The following is a 21,144-nucleotide window of genomic DNA, read 5'->3' as shown; positions in this document are numbered from 1 at the left end:
CGCAGTGAGAATGGCTGAGGAACTTCAGCACAGTCACATATAATACTGATTTCAAGATGTTTCTGTTCTGGTGTTTCACAGCTACCTCCAATACACGTCTTTGCCATTCACTGAAACTTAACTCCACCCTTGAGATTTCAATAAAATAGATATTCACAAAGTTCTTATTCTTCACCCAGTTTTACCCATTAGTAACATTCTACTAAACACACAACAAATCTAAACAACAACAAATTTAATCAAGGAAGACTTCCTGATTCCCCATATCAAAACAGGCCTTTGTTTGGCCTTCCCTCATAGCTCTTTGACCACACTTCATGGAGAGTTAAGTGAACATCTGTCTTCGTCGCCCACTGGCTCAGTCTCCTCTATGTCTTTCCTACTCCCTAACATCAGCTTGCACACAGCTTGTTCCTCATTAACATCTGTATTACTGAACTGAGGGGTTTGGACTAAATGACTTCTAAGTCTCCGAAAGTTCTAGAATTCTGCATAACCTATGACCCACAGTTGGTCAATATACCTCTCAGTGTCACACAAGAAGGATCGAGTAAGTGAGGATATAAGTAGTCTTCCATCCAAATAATCTAACTGGACAACACAGGAGTCAACTGTTGTTATTGTCTGAACAGGAAACATCACAAAAGCAGCAGCTGCCTAAAAAAGACACGATAAGGAAAGAAGATTTATCTTTACGTATACATGTGACCTCCTTTACCTTCTAAGTGAAAATAACTTTGGACAGCAAAATAAAAAAATTTAATGGGTCAAAATTTAATTTGCCTGTTAGGATATCAAAGCTTCAGTCATTTAAAGGTTCTGTGAAATAATTTGTTACGTAACTGTAGAAGACAATTCTTAAGACTGTTTCTGGTTATCTAATCTTAGAAATTGGAATAACAAGGTGAAACAAGTTTTGGAACATGTGAGAGAATTTTGTCACACAGAAGACAGTACTTCTTCCTTCGGAAAAAAGACAAATTAGGACTATACTACCTATAATGTTCCAACTATATTTGGGATCAAAAATATGTTAGGAATCAAGTGGCAACTTTGAAGGGTCACCATGATCAAACCAGAAGAATATTCTGATATGTTAATTAAAATAAAATAATTTAGCCAATGGTAGTTAGATTTCTTCTTTTTTGCCAAGATCCTAAATAGAAATAAGCCAAGTTCCCCATTTTAACAGTCCTGGAGGAGAGGGACTGTAAGAAGTTGGTCTGCTCTGCCTTTTTTTTTTTAAGTTAGAAAGAGAGAGAGAACACAAGCGAGGAACGGGCAGAGAGAGAGAGGGAGAAAGAGAAATCCAACCAGGCTCTGTGTTATCAGCACAAGGCCTGATGTGGAGCTCTTATGAACCATGAGGTCAAGACCTGAGCTGAAACTAAGTCGGACACTTAACCAACTGAACCACCTAGGCACCCCTGGTCTGCTCTGCCTTAATGAGAGACTGGAGCATTCTGTCAGGGTAACCTGATACTCAACCCTTCTACTGCAACAACTTTGGCAGGAAGCCTGGGACCCGTGCAGCTGAGCACAATCCAGGAGGTGCCTTTAAGATTCAGTTCACAGTAAGTTACATCCATTGTAAAAAAAAAATATACCTAGACTCATGAGTTTCTTCTAATCAGGGACCAAGAGAATAGGAGCCTGGGCAAGTAGTACCATTTCTATGTTTGTCATTTTATTCACACAACTAATAAAGCGGCATCTTATCTTATTAACAGTTTAGTAGTAATGCTTTATTTAAGTGAACCATATAGGTAAGTTACAGAGTACTGTAATAGACAATGTGCATATTATTGAAGTTAGCTCACAGAAGCCATCCTGCAACAGTATTAAGCTAAACCAGGCTACACATAAACAGTTCTCCACAAAATTAATAGTGTGGGCTCTAGATCAGTCCCCCAAGAAAGAGTATATAAAATTGTGCCCCTCAACTGAAATTCTGTTAATATCTTCTATCTCACCACATACACAAAGAATTGGACTGGCTCTCACCTTTACTTGTTTAGAAGTGTTGAGTTTGATGGCAGAAACTTTCCCCATATGATCACCTACAAAAACTCTAAGAATAGCTGTATCCCAACAGAGAGCTGTAACTTTTCGGCCTTTGTGTTCTGAAGACACATAAATTCGTTCCGGTTTCCCACGACGCTCCTGATTTAATTCCCAAATAACTACAAGACCTTGACTGTAAGAATTGAATCACAGAAGCAAATTTTTGGCAAGGGTCAAAAAGGTACAATATTATTTGTATCACAGTATCAGTTATATTAAATATATATGCAAACTCCTGTTTGTTTAGAAAAAAGTAGGAAGTAGGAAGTCAAGGTACTGATTTCCTTTCTTTAGTCCACAAATCCAGTACAAGAGAACTTAAGATGTTCTAAATTATCTCTGTTACCTTTCGCTTTTAAGGCCACTGAAATGTTGTTGTGTCATACTGACATTTTCCATAAACCATAGGGTGACCAAATGTCTGTCCTGGTTTGCTGGGAACTGAGAGATTTCCTTAGGACTCAGGACTTTCAGTGCTAAAATTGGGACAGTCGTAGACAAACCAGGATGGTTAGCCACCCTAAAAAACACATAACTAGGGCTTGTCAATTTAAAATGTATTTAGAAAAGATCAGATAATTTTAAAGCAGTTTCTTACCTGGTAGCTACAGCAACATAATCATCATCATGTAAACAACAGGCAACCTGAGAAATTGCACCTTCCTAGAACACAAAAGGAAAAATATTAGGCTTCTCAAAAATGGTAATTTTTTACTTTTAAATCTCAAGATTTACATTCCTTTTTTACTCCAAATGATTATTCATAATGGAGAAATTGGGATCTATGAAAGATACTCCGAATGGTATGACAGAACTATGATTAATTAAGCTTACCCTGTGTGAAAGAAAAAGCCTGTGCTTCCAGCCTTCCTTCTGAATGAGATTGAGTCCTCCTCCCGAACTGCCCAAAGCCAGCCATTTCCGAGACACAGCTATGCTCGTGCACTGAAAACATGTAAACAGACAAGGGTGAGGTGATCGTAGTCACGTAACTAAATAAAAGAAACTACTAGACATAAATACTAAGATCTGTGTAGCAGGTTCCTCCCCCACCCCACTTCCTGCCCAGCTGGACACCATGTTATGGCACTCAGCTTCTCATTCGAGCAGAAGACACAGACAGAACATTGTAGTTTTAAATTTTTAACTGAATCTCAAAATGACTGAATAGGCTCAATTATACAAATGAGTAATTTTCCCTTGGCAAAATCCAGTTATCAGATCATTCATCTTTTGTGTAATTTGGCTAAATCATTCCACTGCTGACCACAAAGATGAAAGACCAAGTAAGTCCCCAGGGGATAAAGCAACGCTTTAACCATTTACTCACTTGAATCATTTCTAGTCCACATAATTAGCACACAAATCACCCACAGCTTTTAGAATGGGTGAAACTATAGAGGACACAGATGCAGGTCACTATGCTGTTAGACCCTCAGCCTGCTAATTCCTTTCCTTATCTACCACAGAAAACAGTGGCCATGCTGTGCCCAACACCCTGTGGCAAAATTTGTTGCTTTGCTGATGAACAGACACTCCCAACCCTCTTCAACCTTGCTTTCCACCACAGAAACTGGAAAATCTAAATATTCATTTACTCAGTTTTTTCTGAAGCTAGTGAGAGCTATCTGACTAAACTCCAGCTAATAAGACTAAGCCTGCTGGGGTTTCTTAGAAAGGTTTACCTTACCAGGTAAAAGGAAGAGTTAGAAAAAAAGAAAGCCTTTGGGAAACAATCAATATATATATTAATAGTGTGTGTGTGTGTGTGTGTGTGCGTACAAATACATATACACTATATACACATACAGTGACATAATAATAGCAGGGGACTGGAACACCTGACTTAGATCAATGGACATATCATCCAAATAGAAAATCAACAAGGAAACAGGGGCTTTGACACACTGGAATAGATGAATTTAACAGACATCTTCAGGAAATTCCACCCTAAAACAGCAGAATGCAACATTCTTTTCAAGTGCACATGGAACATTCTCCAGAATAGATTACACATTAGGCCACAAAACAAGTCTCAACAAATTCAAAAAATTGAAGTCATACCATGCATCTTTTCTGACCACAATACTATGAAACTAGAAATCAATCACAAGAAAAAATTTGGAAAGAGCACAATACAGGGAGGTTAAATAACATGCTACTAAACAATGAATGGATCAAACAAGAAATTAAAGAAGAAATTAAAAATTACTGGAAACAAATGAAAATGAAAACACAACAGTCCAAAATCTTTGGGATGCAGCAAAAGAAGTTCCAAGAAGGCAGTTTATAGCAATACAGGCCTACCTCAAGAAGCAGGAAGAATAACCTCACACCTAAAAGAGCTAGAAAAAGAAGAATAAAACCCAAACCCAGGAAAAGGAAGGAAATAATAAAGATCAGAGCAGAAATAAATGATATAGAAACTAAAAAAACAATACAGCAGATCAATGAATCCAGGAGCTGGTTCTTTGAGTGAGTGTGTGTGTGTGTGTGTGTGTTTAAGAGAGAGAGAGAGAGTGCATGCGTGCAAGTGGGGGAGAGAAGAAGGGGGAGAGAGAGAGACAGAGAGAGAGAGAAGGAGAATCTTAAGCAGGCTCCAAGCTCACAGAGCCCAAGGTGGGGCTTGATCCCACAACCCTGGGATCATGACCTGAGCCAAAATCAAGAGTCAGACACTCAAACCAGGGGCTCTCAGGAGCTGGTTCTTTGAAAAGATCAACAAAATTGACAAACCTGTAGCCAGACTCATTAAAAAAAAGAGAGAGAACCCAAATAAACAAAGCCACTAATGAAAGAGGAAAAATCACAACTAACACCATAGAAATACAAGCAATTATATCAAAATATTATAAAAACCTGTATGTCAACAAATTGGACAACTTGAAAGAAATGGATAAGTTCTTAGAAATGTATAACCTCCCCAAATTAAAGTAGGAGGAAATAGAAAATCTAAAGAGACCAATTACCAGCAAAATAATTAAATCAGAATAAGAAACTCACAACAAACAAAAAGTCCAGGACCAGATGGCTTCACAGGCAAATTCTGTCAAACATTAAAAAAAAGAGTTAATACCTATTCTTCTCAAATTGTTCCAAAAAATACAAGAGGAAGAAAAATTTCCAAATTCATTCTATGAAGCCAGTATCACCCTGATACCAAAACCAGATAAAAACACCACAAAAAAACAAAAACAAAAACAAAAACCTACAGTTCAATATCTCTCATGAATATCGATGCAAATATCCTCAACAAAATATTAGCAAGCTGAATCCAAGAACACATCAAAAAAATATTATATCTTTATCAAGTGGGACTTAGTCCCAGGATACAAGAATGGTTCAATATTCACAAACAATGTGACACATCACATCAATAAGAGGATAAAACCATGTAATTATTTCAACAGATGGAGAAAAAGCATTTGCCAAAGTACAACATCCATTCATGATAAAAACCCTCTGCAAAGTAGGTCTAGAGGGAACATACCTCAACACAATAAGGACCTTATATGAAAAACCCACAGCCAACATCATACTTAATGGTGAAAAACAGAGCTTTCCCCTTAAGGTCAGGAACAAGACAAGGATATCCACTCTCACCACTTTTATTCAACATAATACTGGAAGTCCTAGACACGGCTATTAGACAACATAAAAAAATAGAAGGCATCCAAATTGGTATGGAAAAAGTAAAACTCCCACTATTTGCAGATAACATGTTACTATATAGAGAAAACACTAAAGACACCACCAAAAAACCACTAAAACTGATAAATGAAAACCAGGAGAAATGATAAATGAATGAATAGTAAACTAACAGGATACAAAATCAATGTACAGAAATCTTTTGCATTCCTATACACTAACAATGAAGCAGCAGAAAGTGAAATTAAGAAAACAATCCCATTTACAACTACCCCTAAAACAATAAAATATCTAGGAATAAATTTAACCAAACAGGTGAAAATGCTGTACTCTGAAAACTATATAAAACACTGATAAAAAAAATTCAAGACGATGCAAAGAAATGGAAAGATATTCCATGCTCATGGATTGACAGAATATTGTTAAAATGTTTCTACTATTCAAAGCAATCTATAGTTTAAATGCAATCCCTATCAAAACACCAACAGCATTTTTCACAGAACTAGAACAACCCATCCTAAATTTTGCATGGAACTACACAAGGTCTTGAATAGCCAAAGCAATTTTGGAAACACTGGAGGTATCACAAGTTTAGATTTCAAGTTATATTACAAAATGGTAGTAATTAAAACAGTATAGTACTAGCATAAAAATAGACACACAGATCAAGGGAATAGAACAGAAAACCCAGAAATAAAAGTACAATTATATGGTCAATTAATCTTCAACAAAGGAGGAATAAATGGGAAACAGACACTCTTCAACAAATGGTATTGAGGACTCTAGACAGCAACAGGCAAAGAATGAAACCGGACCACTTTCTTTCACCTACAGAAAAATAAAGTCAAAATGGATTAAAGACGGGCGCCTGGGTGGCTCAGTCGGTTAAGCATCCAACTACTGATTTCAGCTCAGGTCATGATTTCATGGTTCGTGAGTTCAAGCCCTGTGTCAGGCTCTGCTCTAACAGCACAGAGCCTGCTTGGGATTCTTTCACTCTGCCCCTCCCCTGCTCATTCTCTCTCTCAAAAATAAACTTAAAAAAAAAAAAAAAAAGTCTAACTGAAATCAACCCCTCATGAGTGTTGCTCATATCACTTTGCCTATTACATCCTACTCTTCTGCTTAGAGGCTAGAAAATTACTGGGGTAGGGGAGCAAAAGTATAAGAATGAAATTATTTTGGAATTGGTCATAAGATTTGTTCTTCACTATGTCATTCCTGAGTTTATCAAAAGAACTCAGGGTTTGAGGGAAGCACATACTTTATCCCACACAGCTAATGGCTTTTGCTCTGTTCCCTAAAATGGAGGGTATATCAAACTCCTTGTTCTGTAATGAGCTTAGTATAACTGCAGTGGTCCATGATGCTTAAAATGCAACATGGTATACTCATTTATACTATTTATTTTCAACCAAATACATTACTTTCTTAGGGAAAACAGCAAGATTATTGTGAAGGAAAAAAAAAATCTGACCAATCAATATCATGGTTTTCAAGAATGGGAAAGCAAATGATAGCTCAGAAAGTAAATCAAGAAAGAGTTGGGAAGGGAATGCAAGTTGGTGCAGCCACTCTGGAAAACAGTATGGAGGTTCCTCAAAAAACTAAAAATAGAACTACCCTACCACCCAGCAATTGCACTATTAGGCATTTATCCACGGGATACAGGTGTGCTGTTTCGAAGGGACACGTGCACCCCCATGTTTATAGCAGCACTATCAACAATAGCCAAAGTATGGGAAGAGCCCAAATGTCCACCAATGGATGAATGGATAAAAAAGATGTGGTATAGATATACAATGGAGTATTTATTACTCAGCAATCAAAAAGAATGAAATTTTGCCATTTGCAACTATGTGGATAGAACTGGAGGGTATGATGCTAAGTGAAATTAGTCAGTCAGAGAAAGACAAAAATCGTTATCACTTCACTCATCTGAGGACTTTAAGAGACAAAACAGATGAACATAAGGGAAGGGAAACAAAAATAATATAAAAACAGTGAGGGGAACAAAAGAGAAGAGACTCATAAATATGGAGAACAAACTGAGGGTTACGGGAGGGGTTTTGGGAGGGTGGATGGGCTAAATAGGTAAGGGGCATTAAGGAATCTACTCCTGAAATCATTGTTGCACTATATGCTAATTTGGAAGTAAATTTAAAAAAATAAAAAAACAAGTTAAAAAAAAAAAAAGAAAAAGAAAGAGTTGGGGCGCCTGAGTGGCTCAGTCAGTTAAGCATCCAACTTTGGCTCAAGAAACGTTCTCACGGTTTGTGGGCTTGAGCCCCATATCAGGCTCTGTGCCGACAGCTCAGAGCCTGGAGCCTGCTTCAGATTCTGTGTCTCCCTCTTGCTCTCTGCCCCTCCCCCACTCACACTCTGTCTCCCTCTCGCTCTCTCAAATATAAAAAAAAATCTTTTTAATACAAAAAAAAAAGAAAAAAGAAAGACCTATGAACATGCTACTTGTATGTAAGGTATTACTAGCACAGGGAAGAATACCCATGATTCCATTAAACATAAAGAACTAGATGGCAGGGAGCATATATAACAGTGTGCACAAAATATACAAATATGAACATGAAACAGATACGCAGATCAAGAAATTCACCTTCAGACGACTGGAGTCCAGCCTCAGGGCTGAAAGTAATGGATCCAGAGACTCAAATTCTGCCAGTACATGGCTGTAGGACTCCGGTATCACTGGCACAAAAGTCATTTAGCTGGAAAGGTGAAACTACGTTGAGTAACAGGCACAGTATTCCTGAATAAAACCTGCAAAAAAATATAATTTTTAGAAGCTCCTTGCTTAGTTAGCAAGCATTTAATGGATATATGGAGACCATGGAGAAACAGGAGAAAGGAACAAGGATCCCTACTTTGGAGGTACTTAGCATCTACGAGGAAAGAAAACACACATAGATAACATTATGTGCAACCATCAGCGTGTACTGTATCATTCCCTGACTCTGAAGCTCCCAGACAATCAAGCCCAGATTCTCAAGGTCCCTCCATAATCCTGTCCCACTCTATTTATCTAACAGCGTGAGTAGGTAGAACGGAGGATGTAAGAGAAAAATTGGTCAAGTTCCTCTTTGGTAAAATAGCAACCTCAGTTGTACTTTTTGAGTTGTAAATCTTCCTCTACCTTTCAGAGTCTCTCATTAAAAGGCAACATCTGTAAAGGCTTCAAACTATAAACCCTTATGAGCAAATTCAATAGTTATCAGCCAATAATTTAACTGTGCTCAATAGAAACACACCTCTGGATCTCTTTCTCCACACTATCAAGGGCTCAGTAAGTATCTGTTAAATGAATGAATGCACCTACTAAGTGGGAAGTAAGGTACAGAGAATTAAAGCTCAAAGTAAGAGCTTCAATAAGAAAACTGATAGGAATGAATAGGAATAGGAATACAAAGCAGCAAATGCTAAATAACCAATGAAGACTTTGTACACTAACACAAGAGTTATCTGTTCAGCAACTCTCAAGTGTATATTTTTGTCAAATTGCACCAGCTTCCAGAAAAGAAACAAAATTCAAGAAAATTCTTATCCGTTAATTTAACTTTTCTCCATTTTTTGTAACATGCCAAATTAAGAATAAAAGCAAACACTACAGGGGCACCTGGGTGGCTCAGTAGGTTGAGTGCCCAACTCTTGGCTTTGGCTCAGGTCATGATCTCAGGGTTCATGAGATCGAGCCCTGTGTCAGGCTCTTCTGCACCGATGACACAGAACCTACTTGGGATTTTCTCTCCCTCTCCCCCACCCCCCAACTCTCTCTCAAAATAAACGTTAAAAAAAAAAAAGCAAACACTACTGAAAAATTCAGAAACAACTGCTTATACTTGTTTTTAATTTACAGTTTTTTTCAGAACATGTATTCACTTATTTATTTAACAAATATGTACATAGTGTTACCAGTAAGACCCCAAACCTCGACCTTTACTGCTCACCTGCTTGCTCCTACCAACCTCTGTCCCACATTTTTCCTTAAGCTCTTCCTTCCAGCTTACTTCTTAACTCAGGCAAAAGACCGGAGGGGCATAGCATCATGTGATGGAAACTGAAACAACCCCTCAAGCAACAATTGCCTGGTTAGGAGTTCTGGTGGCCCAAACCACCCTGACCAGTTTGAGCTCACCTCCCGACTCATGCCAGTGCAGATGGACTACGAAGTAATCCAGGGAGTGACGGACAGTTACTTTTACCTCATTTGAATATGAAAATCTCCACCTAAACAGAAGCACAAGCCTCCTTTACATGATATACTATGTACATATAAGCATATTTCCTAAGGAGCATGCATGGGCCTCTACACAGAGGTGACAAGTCTCCCTTATTCAAATACTCATTCTAACTCTAAAACAAACAAACAAACATTCACTCTTTGTCAGGGAGTCATGGCTTTGAAAGTTATTCCCTGTGATCTCCTTGTTTGCTGCAAATAAAGTTTCCTTTGTGCAACAACTCTACCCATTGTAGTTTCTACCTTGACTCACAGGAGGGAACTCATGTTTGTTGTTACAGTAGCACCAACTTGTGCACTGTTCTAGGTTGGAGAGATAAAACAGAGGACAAAACAAAGTCCTAACATTCATGGAGCGTACCTTCCAGTGGCAAAACACACATAAGCTTACGATGTTTTTTACTGCATACACATAATATAGTCTTATCTCCTCTTCGTTATACTATTTTTAGTGTAAGAATAATATTCCAAAAAGAAAACCAAATCTTTAGTAGTCCTATACTCAAAATATTTAAGAATTCCAGGGCAGCTGGTTGGTCAGTCAGTGAAGCATGCAACTCCTGAACCTGGAATTTTGAGTTCAAGCCCATGTCAGCTGTAGAGATGACTTAAAATCTTTAGGGATGCCTGGGTGGCTCAGTCAGTTGAGCATCCCGACCCTTGATTTCCTCTCAGGTCATAATCTCATGGTCCGTGGGTTTGAGCTACACTGCACTGACATTACAGAGCTTGCATGGGATTCTCTTGTGTCCTCTCTCTGCCTCTTTCACTCTCTCTCTCTCCAACATAAACATAAAATAAAATAAAATCTTTGAAAAAGACTTCTTTTGAGAATTCTTGACCTAAGAAAAAAACTATCATTCTTTTCACTCATTCATTTTATTGAGTTCCTTGTGAAATATGAGACACAGTGGTAGAAATGACAAAATAATTCTGGAAATCAGTCACTTTATAAACAGGGAGAAAAAGAACATGCGCGTGCGCACACACACACCTAATAAGAAAAACATAAGCAGAATGCTATGTTGGAACTTAAAGGACAGAAGAATCACATTTCACACTGAGTTAAAGGGAACTGTAGAAAACTTCCTAAGGGAAGCAGCACTGGAGCCGAATAGGCTTTTATCAGAAGGAAAAGGGTAAGGGCAGCAATAAGCAAAAATACAGAGGATACATTTGGAGAATACAAGTTTAGTTTTTGGTTGAGACAACAGGATACAAGGAACAGAGTAATGAAAAATAAAAGTGGAATAGTAATTCAACACAAAGCATGAAACACTTCTAATTTCAAACCAAAGAACCTGAAGAAATTTTAATTTGGTAGGCAACAGAAAGACATCAAAGGATTTGGTGTTAGGCAATCACATAATTTCTGTGAAGCGCTGTGGGCACACCCTAGAAAACAAAGACTTAAGAAAAGTGGTGGGTAGTAAGGTAGTAAAGACAAGGCCTTTCAATTACTCAAGAAATCTGGTGGAAAAGGAGAAAATCTCTCTGGACTTTCTGACCAGGAGAGACTCAAACAGATTTGTAAATAGTAGCTAAGAGTCTTTAGAATGAAAAAGACTGAAGACACAAGAAAAAGATAAAACCATGGTATAAGATCCTAAAGAAGCTGGAAAGGAATGACATCAAGTCCACATTGTCTATCTCTTCCACTTGTGATCTTAAACTCTGAAGTGGATAGGCCATCGGGCCTTGATCTCAGTGTCCTGCAAGTTATAATTTAATGAGGTAAAAAAAAACTAAACACGTTCCTAATTTTCAAAAAATATATATTTAATGGGAAATGAGAACGGAAAAGAAACAGCGTCAGCAATGTCAGTTCTCAAGAGAAGTTGCGGGGTGATGGTTAAGAATTAAGATGGTATATGGGGCGCCTGCGTGGCTCAGTCAGTTAAGCGTCCGACTTCGGCTCAGGTCATGATCTCACAGTCTGTGAGTTCGAGCCCCACGTTGGGCTCTGTGCTGACAGCTCAGAGCCTGGGGCCTGTTTCAGATTCTGTGTCTCCCTCTCTCTGACCCTCCCCTGTTCATGCTCTGTCTCTCCCTGTCTCAAAAATAAATAAAACGTTAAAAAAAAAAAATTAAGATGGTATAGAGTTAAGCCAACTCTATATTTATACTTTCCTTTGTTCTTTTTCTCTCTCTCTTTAATATTGAAATGTGCTCACTTAGAGCTTTTACTGATTATTTCTAATTGTGTCTTCTGCAGTTTAAAGGAATGTTTACTTCTCCCAAAACAACCCTTCAGTATTTGAAAAGTGGTATCAGGTCTTCTAAAAATTTAGCATTCCCAATTCTTCGATAATTTCTGACACGACAATTACTAACTTCCTCTATTCTTGTCAACCTTCTACAAAGGCCATTTACTTTGCCCAAAAATATGGTGCCTAGAACTGAACATAATACACCTTAAGTGGCTGAATAACAAAGACTAGAATAGAAACAGTGACTTCCTTGATCTGGACATTAAATTTCTATGTTATAACCTAAAACAGCACCGTTTTTAAAGTAGCCATGTCACACTTTTGATTCAACTAAAACCCAAAGGAATTTTCACACAAATATAATCATCCTAGCTGGTACTTAAATACCATAGAATTGAGCTCAAATAAAAATCTACTATTAATCAAATGTGACAATGCATATAAAAAGTACCAACACATTTAAATTCTCTGTAATAAAAACAGTAGAATGTTGACAACTGTTAAAAATGGGTTATGAGTACATGGGGTTCATTTTATTATCCTGTCTACTTGTGTCTACGTTTGCAATTTTCCATAATCACAAGATTTTTTCAGTACCTACTTTTAAAAAGAAATCAGTCAGTGTACAAACCTTCGAAACCTCCCCCTCTTAATCTATGATCTCATCCTTATTTATTTTTCCAGCCCCATCTTCCACTCTACCCCTATTGTCCAACTATACCTTGCTATTTTTTGTTTCTCTTTCATTGTATAAACTTCCTGTGCCTCTGTGGTTCAATAGATACTGTTTTCTGAATCTTCATCCATCTAATAAAATCCTACCTTTCTGCAAAGCTGGGTTTAAATACTACTTCTGTCAAGCCTGCACACCTCTAGCCAAAAACAAACAAACAAACAAACAAACAACTAAACAATTAGAAGGTGGCTATAAATGCTTACCAAAGTCAGTAAAACAACTTCTTGAGGGGTTGGCTTACCCAAGGTTACAGAGCTCCTGAGAGGTAGAGCTGTGACTAGAATCCACTTCTCCTGAGTCCTAATCTAACCACCTTTCCACTTCCATGCAATCCTTTATGGTAACATAAACGAGTAGTAGGATTAAGAAAAGGCTTTTTATCATCGCCCTAGTACTCATTTCACCAACAGACCACAGTGTTTGCTGCTTACACATTAAAAGCAAATCACAGCATTCTTTCTCCCCCCACTAGCAACGTGGACGGAAAAGATGGAATCAAGCAAAAAGTAAAGATACTATGCAAAGGGTATATACGAGATTCCACCATTCCATAGTGGGATCTTTCTACCCGAGAAGTAATAATCAGAGAACGCTTCACCACAGAGAAATGGCGATTCATACATGCATCATGCAGTCAACATTCTTTGTACCCATCGCCGGACACAGTCCCTGGCCACAAGAAGCTCCCTAGCGGAACTAGTAACTTTTCTGCAGCGATATCTTTAACACTGTATTCAGATCTCTTGAGGAGAGAAGCTTCGGTAACCATGTTTTCCAAGCCAGGCTCACAGACCAGCAGCCCAGAGGTCTCGGCTCCGCTCCACCACTTCCAAGGCCGGAAACCCCCAATTCTCAATAGATCAGACCCCCTCTCACGGATGGCCGCTGGGACACTCACCGAGCAACTAAAAGCCGTACACTCAACGAGCAACTAAGAACGATACCGGAGAGTCTTTCCCTCCTTCCGTACCTCCCCTCCCGCGTTTACGTCATCCAGAAGCGACGGGGACGCAGGGACACCGCTATTAACGGCACTTCCTTGTCACGTGACGGGTTACGCCCCCTGCTTGCGCGTGGTCCCTCCCCCTCCGGCCGCGGTCGCAATTACGCTCTCTGCGGCCTGCAGTCAGCGGGCTGCTGCTGGCCGAAGACACAGCGCCGTCGGAGACCGGAAGAGCGTTAGGCCAAAGGGGTGAGCCAGCCAGGATCCTGGGACCCTTCACAGCTTGAGGCCGGCGAAAGGAAATGAAACAGGCGGGAACCGGCGGGGGAGGGAGGGAACTAGCGGAAGGTGTCATGGCGGCCGCGCTCTGGGTCACGTGTCCGGCAGGCCCGCCTTGGTACTTCCGGTCACGTGCCCTCAGAGTCCTCGCAGCCAGCGATGGAGGCGAGACCCCCCAGTAACAGAGGCGGTGGCGACGGTGGTGGCTACTGGGTTTCAGCCTCTTCCCGGCAGCGTCTCTAAGAAGCGCAGCGGAACTCGACCCGACCCAGCCCAGTTACTCCCTGCCCAGGGCCGTAGCTCTCACTTGGTAAGTTTAGACCGAAGAATGGGGGCGGGTGGGAGGGTGGGTGAGGAGCTGACAGGCCTGGGGGCCGCTGGACGGCGCGGATTCTGCCCCTTTTCCCAGTGTCCCTGTTGCCGTCGCCACAGCTCCTACGCCTGCCATCTCGGTAGCCTTTTATTGTCCTGAAGCGAGGAATAGGCGACCCCTAATCTGCTGGCCTATAGGAAGTCTGCCCCTTTACTAAGAGCAGGGACTCGAAGATTTCCCCAAAGCAAAGGTTAGACTTAGCTTTTGAGAATGAAGGACGTGGAGGCCTCTGAGTGACAGAGGAGCCCTTCCCGTTAGGAAATGTGCTCTTAAGTCTTTCGGTTTCTGTAGGAGAACACCTTTCCCTGTAGTGTCCACACATCTTTTGCTTGACCTGTCAATTCTGCGGCTTCGTAAAAGCTTCTTAACACATGTGCCAATCCACACCCCCGGCTTTGGTCCTTGCCCAATTTGATTGTCTTGTAATGATGAAAAATAGACCACTAACCTATGGAAATATGTAATTATTTTATAAAGCCCCCAGTGTTCTAAGACTAAGTCGACTAAGGCAGTGTGTTCCATTGATTCTTAAACACTCATTTCGGGGTCTGTATGGTTGCGGAGAGGGAAAAGATCCAGAAACTTAATCGTTAGCCCATTAAAAGACAATGTGAAAAACATACAAAAACTAAGTGGTTTGAAATACACACTGTAGTAAGTATTAACTCCATAAAGGAGTGGAACAATTTCTCCCCACTAATTCTTACTGGGAACTCCGTTATACAAAACAGCATGCTCTGATGGAATTGAATTTGGGAGTGCCGAGCCCCACCCAGTCGGCCTACCCTGTTGGAACACAGTTTGAAAACCACTGAACTGGGCTTTGGTAAATAAGCCAAAATTGCCAATCCTAACATAGCTTTTTAAAGTCAAAAGTAGGACAAAGGAGATGGAGAAGTCACAACAGAAAGGAAAATAACCTCTAGTATCAGGCCTATGGCTTGCAGAAGGAATGGACTCTGGAGAGAACTTTGTACCTTTTAGCAGACCTAAATCCCTCATTTGGGAAGGAGGGAGAGACAATTTGGGGCTATTAAACCTGTCCTTTACCCTCACTCAGCTGACATTTAGCAGCAGATTGAAAGTTTGAGTTTCTCCTAGGTGATATTAAATATATATGGTAGTGCAACTGTAAAAAAATTATTCATGCAAATGCAGAGAGGGCTCTTTAAAAATACTAGGAAGATTGGTGCAGAGAGGAATCGGTTTAATAAACCAAATGATCAGCTTCCTGCACATATTGCCCTCGAGGCATATATCTTCTCCCTGCTGGTTAATCTTTCCACCTTTTAGCCTTACTTTTCTGTGCTGCTAGGTTTTTCCCCTACCATTGAGCTTTCCTAGCATTTTGACCAGTGTTTCTACCTTGTGGATACTGCTGGAGGAGGTCCCTTGTGCCCTTCCTCTTTTCTCTCTTAGCTTGCCTTTAGTGTGGCAGTATCTGGCATCCAGCTAATAACTAGTAAGTCCCTCCCTTCCCCACTTTGATTACAGACTGATTGCTCTTCTCTTGATTTGGATATTAGACTCTTGTCAGCATGCAGTATTTATTAGTGAATATGAGCATACATTTCGTTCTGCCTTGTGTCTGTCGCATTTTCCTCCTTCTGCCTCTCCCTGCACTGCTGTAAAAATGAAAAAGTGCTTGGTCTTAAAATTGCTACATCAGTTACTCCCCTTAATAGCTTCATTGTGTGTGTAACTTTCTTCATTGAAATGGTAAATTTTGGTCACTTTTTACATACTTCCAAGGTCCTGTTCTCTGTAATGCTGGATTGTTAAAATTTTTTTGGATTGCCTCATAGCAAGCAGCATTCCAGATCTCCATTTTGTATCCTGGCAGATACAGCAGCTCTCTCTAATAATCCTCCTTTTAGAGGGTGATGTGGAGTTTATAGTTCACTTGTTGTCCTTATTTCTGCCCCATTTATCTGTGCATATTAGAAGAGAAATGCAATTTAAAGATTTCTGTTGAATAGTTTGAAATTTTTCCTATCCCTGTTTCCTTAAAACCCAGTTATTGGAATCCCTGAGGAATGATACTGTGATCTCTGAGTAGAGAGCTATAATGCTTCCTGGAGTTTAGTCAAGGATATATGTATGAAGGTGTCTTATGTATCTTACCAGGATGGTGTTATTTTAACACCAAATATCTTAAATAGATTATCACAGATGTTTATTGGACTCTTCCTATGGGCTAAATATGCTGCTGGGTGCTGTATTGCAGTGAATACAACACATGCATCCTCTTCCCTTTATGAAGCTTGCAGTCTGTCAGGGGAGACAGACAATTCAAAGAACTACTTTGAAAATTAATTATAGTTGTGGTAAGTGCTATCAAGAAAAGAATGGAAGGTCTTGCCTAGTAACTTTGAAACTTAGAGTAGACAAAAAAATGAGTAAAAGCCAGGTGATAGGAAAGGAGGAGGAGAATGTGCAAAGGCTCAGAGCAAAGCATGTACATTTACCTTCAGGCAAATATTTAACTGCAAATGAATTAATGTCTTTACTGGAGGATCTTGGTATTTAAAGAAGTGGCAGATGGTTTCATAATGTAAATCTTTTAAGTAAAGCTAGATCTTCATCGGGTCAATTTGTTTAAATGGAACTAACTGATATTTTTCATGAACAAATATTCTGTGGCCCTTCTAGAATTCTACTGGGAAGAAGAATTTTTTTGCCACCCAAGGAGCCATCTTCAAGAAACATCTGAAAACCATGTAGGGCTTTGTAGGATAGCCCCACTGATTCTGTTAAACTTTCTAAAACTGGTCCTCGTACAATTAACAGAGGTGCTATGGATGAACAAGGAAATTTGCCAAGCAAGTTAGCTATGAGACCACTGACTAGTCATTCCAATGTTCAGTTACTTACCCCTGACTTATTGTCAATGTTCTCCCAAGTGGCTGTTTCTCTCCATCTAACTTCCTCTCCTTTTTACAGTTTCTCTGTCTTCACTCATCTTTTCTTTCTTACCTTCCTATCTTAGAAGTTTTTCTGTTCTTTTCCGAAGCTTATACTTTATTTGTGCTTATAAGCCCAGTTAATTGGAAACTCCTTCAGTGCTTTTCCTCCGTATATGGACATACTTAAAATTGTTTTGTAATTATCTGCTTTCTCTGTGTCGACAAAACCTCCCCTCCTATCTTTCAGATTTTAATTCACGTTTCCTAAAATGTGGTTCATATAATATGCAGTATAATTTCAAGTAATACAAATTGTTTTTTTAAGTTACTATAATGTTTATTACAATGAATATCAAAATTAATATTAAGGTATTAATTATTTCCATACATATATGAAATTTCTTTTGTACATTAAATTTTTAAAGTGAATAAATTCATATACACTTATTACAGAAATTGAAAATAACAATTGTTTTCTTACCCACACTAATACCTGCAACACTTTCCTGTGTTACCTTATAAGCCTGTGGTTTGATAGGGAACAAACTCTTGGAAAGACTTTTTAAATAACTACTTTTTGGGGCAACTGGGTGGCTCAGTCAGTTAAGCATCTGACTCTTGATTTTGACTCAGGTCATGATCTCACCATTCAAGAGTCCAAGCCCCAGTTGGAGAGTTTAAGCCGCATGTCAGGCTCTGCGCCACCAGCACAAAGCCTGCTTGGGATTCTCTCTGTCTCTCTTTCTCTGTCTCTCTGCCCCTCCCCCACATGCACATGGGCATGCTTTCTCTCTCTCTCTCTCAAAATAAATTAATAAATATTTTTTAAAATGCTACTCTTTTCATTACAAAATATAGATAATCCAGAAAACAAAAAGAACATTTAAGTCATCTGTAATCCTATCACCCATCAGTAACCACTGTGAAGTTGGGTGTATATATTCCTCCAAGTCATATGTATTTGCAAAATAGCATGGTGGAAGTCCAAGGTCAGACTGACCCACATTGAAACCTAGCTACTTCCTTGATGCTTTGGGAAAGCGTCTTGATTTTTTTTTTAGACCCAGTTTCCTTTATCTGCAGAATGGGACTAATACCCTACCTCAGGATTGTTAACTGGGGCTGAATGAGTTAATACCTATAAAGAAATTAGCCCAGTGCCTGGCACATACTAGGCATTGAGTATTTTTTTTTTTAATGTTTATTTATTTTTGAGACAGAGACAGAGCATGAACGGGGAAGGGTCAGTGAGAGAGGGAGACACAGAATCCGAAGCAGGCTCCAGGCTCTGAGCTGTCAGCACAGAGCCTGATGCAGGGCTCGAACTCACGGACCGTGAGATCGTGACCTGAGCTGAAGTCGGAGGCTCAACCGACTGAGCCAGCCAGGCACCCTTTTTTTTTTTTTTAAATGTAAGCTCTATACCCAGCGTGGGGCTTGAGCTCACAACTCTGAGATCGAGAGTTGCATGCTTTACCAACTGAGCCAGTCAGGCTCACCACGTTGAGTACATTTTATTTATTTTTTAAAAATTTTTAATGATTTATTTATTTTTGAGAGACAGCGTGAATGGGGGAGAGACAGAGAGAGAGGGAGACAGAATCCAAAGCAGGCTCCAGGCTCTGAGCTGTCAGCACAGAGTCTGACACAGGGCTAAATCCCACAAACCGTGAGATCATGACCTGAGCCGAAGTCAGACGCTTAACCGACCAAGCCACCCCAGACACCTCTTGAGTACATTTTAGATATTTTTTTTTTTTAATTTAAGAATATAGAATCAAACTACAAGCTTTTTTTTCTTTGATCACCTGACAGTGTATCTTTTCATGTCATTAAATAGTGTTTTGAAACAGTGGTTTTTAAACTTTTTAAGCAGCAGTAACTCTCTAATGAAAATCTTAGGAGGATATTAAATAAGTATATCATTTAAAAGATGGCATATGTATATGTTAAGAATTTTAACCTTTATCATATATGTTTTATAGATATCCAAACTGGAGATTATAAAACAACATAAGGAAGTGTTTTCAGTGGCAAGTGAAAAACAAGTTAATTAATCTCCACCTGCATGACTCAACAGCACCTCACACTTTTCATGTCCAGAACTGAATTCCTTGTCTTCACTTTCAAACCTGTTCCACTGTACTCGTGTCGGTAGGGCTTAGGAGTGGGGTGTGAGCAAGCAGCTGTGACACCTCCTTCAGCACTCGCCTATTTATCCTGCTTCCTCAGTATTCCTCCTCGTTCCGTCCTCTCCATTCTTGCTGCCACCAGCCTGGTTCAGACCCTACTAGTCCTTTTCTTAAGTCTCTCTCATACTGTCCACAGATTCATTTCCTAAAATAGAAATTGCTGCCCTATTCAAAAGTCCTTAGAGGTTTTTTCTTGTCTACCACATAGGGTGGCATTCTGCACTGTCTCCGTCTTAACCACCGAACTCCACAGCCCACTGATCTTTATCATGAACTTTATACTACATCCAGCGCAAACTACTTACCACTCCCAGAGTCTCAAGCCTTTGCCCCAAAGCATTCCCTTTGCCTGTGATGCCTATTTCCCTTTCTCTGTCAAAATCCTCATTCAAGACCCAATTCATAACTAACTTATTAAGTGTAAAAAAACCAAATTACTGATATATGTGATAATATGGTGAATTTCGAGAAACAGATTAGGCGGAAAGCCAGAGACAGAATACATAGTATGTGATTCCATTTCTGTGAAAACCCAGAAGACACAGAAGCTAATCTGTGGTGATAGAAATCAGAAAATAGTTGCTGGAGGGGGAGAGGAAGAGAGTTGAATGGAAAGGAACATGAGGGAATCTTGGGGAGTGGTGGAAATGTCCTCTTATTTCAAGTAACGGTGCATGGGTGTATTCAATTGTCAAAATACATCAAACAGACCACCTAAGATGTATGTATTTTGGTGATTTGTTAATTATACCCCAATTTTTTTTATTTGCACTAAAAAAATCTATTATAAAAGAAGTATCCTCTGTGAAGAAATGGCCTCTGAGTCCTAATTCAGAACATTTTTTTATCTCCCTTTTGGAGCATCACGTGTTCTTATTTGTATACACTGACACACAAATAATCTTGCTAACTGGAACCTCTTTGAAAGCAGAAATCATTATTGTCACACATTCATCTTTGATAACCCTAGACTTGTTGGCTCAGCACACGTTTATTGAATAAATGTGTTCACATTGACCATTTTTCTTTCCATTCCTGGGGTAGAGTAGCCTGTAAGGGTACCTATGAAAGGGAATATTTGACTACTCAAAATAGAGGAAATCAACTTCAGAGAAATTAAGATTTTGCCTTTTTTTAAATTTGTATTTTTTATTTCTAAATTCCTGCTTGAATGACTTTTTTGATTGTAGCTACACTTGTGGTGAGCATAAAATAACATATAGACTCATCAAATTACTATGTTATACACATGAAACTAATGTAACGTGTCAACGCCAGTTAACACAGGGTTCAATATCACAAATGGCAAGATCATGACCTGAGTTGAAATCAAGAGCCAGATGCTTAACTGAGTAAGCCACCCAGGCACCCCTGGTTTCCATTATTTTTAATGCCTGCCATTCTTCTGATGCTTACTTTCCCACTTAATCCAAATAGAAGTGTTACTCAATTCCACTCCTGAAATCATTATTGCACTATATGCTAATTTACTCGGATGTAAATTTAAAACAATTAAAAAAAAACATTCCTCAATTATT

General features: G+C 39.3%; 2 protein-coding genes across 5 annotated transcripts in view; one reads left to right on the top strand and one right to left on the bottom strand.

Moving 5' to 3' along the window:
* The window catches only part of HPS5 (HPS5 biogenesis of lysosomal organelles complex 2 subunit 2), a 38,616-nt gene extending 24,625 nt beyond the window's left edge, over positions 1-13,991 (bottom strand). For 2 of the 4 annotated variants that reach the window (XM_019456470.2, XM_019456473.2), the window contains exons 1-6: positions 13,812-13,991; positions 8,327-8,490; positions 2,899-3,009; positions 2,663-2,727; positions 2,005-2,197; positions 524-657 (exon numbers count right to left, since the gene is read on the bottom strand). In XM_019456470.2, the coding sequence (XP_019312015.2) occupies positions 524-657; positions 2,005-2,197; positions 2,663-2,727; positions 2,899-3,009; positions 8,327-8,434 (611 nt within the window). In that variant the 5' untranslated portion in view covers positions 8,435-8,490; positions 13,812-13,991. Of the gene's footprint in view, positions 1-523; positions 658-2,004; positions 2,198-2,662; positions 2,728-2,898; positions 3,010-8,326; positions 8,491-13,534; positions 13,717-13,811 lie in introns of those variants that run through there. The other 2 variants (XM_019456471.2, XM_019456472.2) reach the window with 2 other exon arrangements.
* Positions 13,992-14,209: 218 nt separating this feature from the next.
* Positions 14,210-21,144, top strand: part of GTF2H1 (general transcription factor IIH subunit 1) — a 37,213-nt gene continuing 30,278 nt past the window's right edge. The window contains exon 1 of the mRNA XM_019456476.2: positions 14,210-14,445. The gene's annotated coding sequence lies outside the window, so the exon portion shown is untranslated. The remainder of the gene's footprint in view (positions 14,446-21,144) is intronic.

The sequence above is a fragment of the Panthera pardus genome, unplaced genomic scaffold, assembly GCF_024362965.1.
Source record: "Panthera pardus isolate Hobbes unplaced genomic scaffold, ASM2436296v1 HiC_scaffold_12, whole genome shotgun sequence".
Taxonomy (NCBI): domain Eukaryota; kingdom Metazoa; phylum Chordata; class Mammalia; order Carnivora; family Felidae; genus Panthera; species Panthera pardus.
Note: the sequence above shows the minus strand (reverse complement) of the source record. Positions and strands in the feature narration are given on the sequence as shown.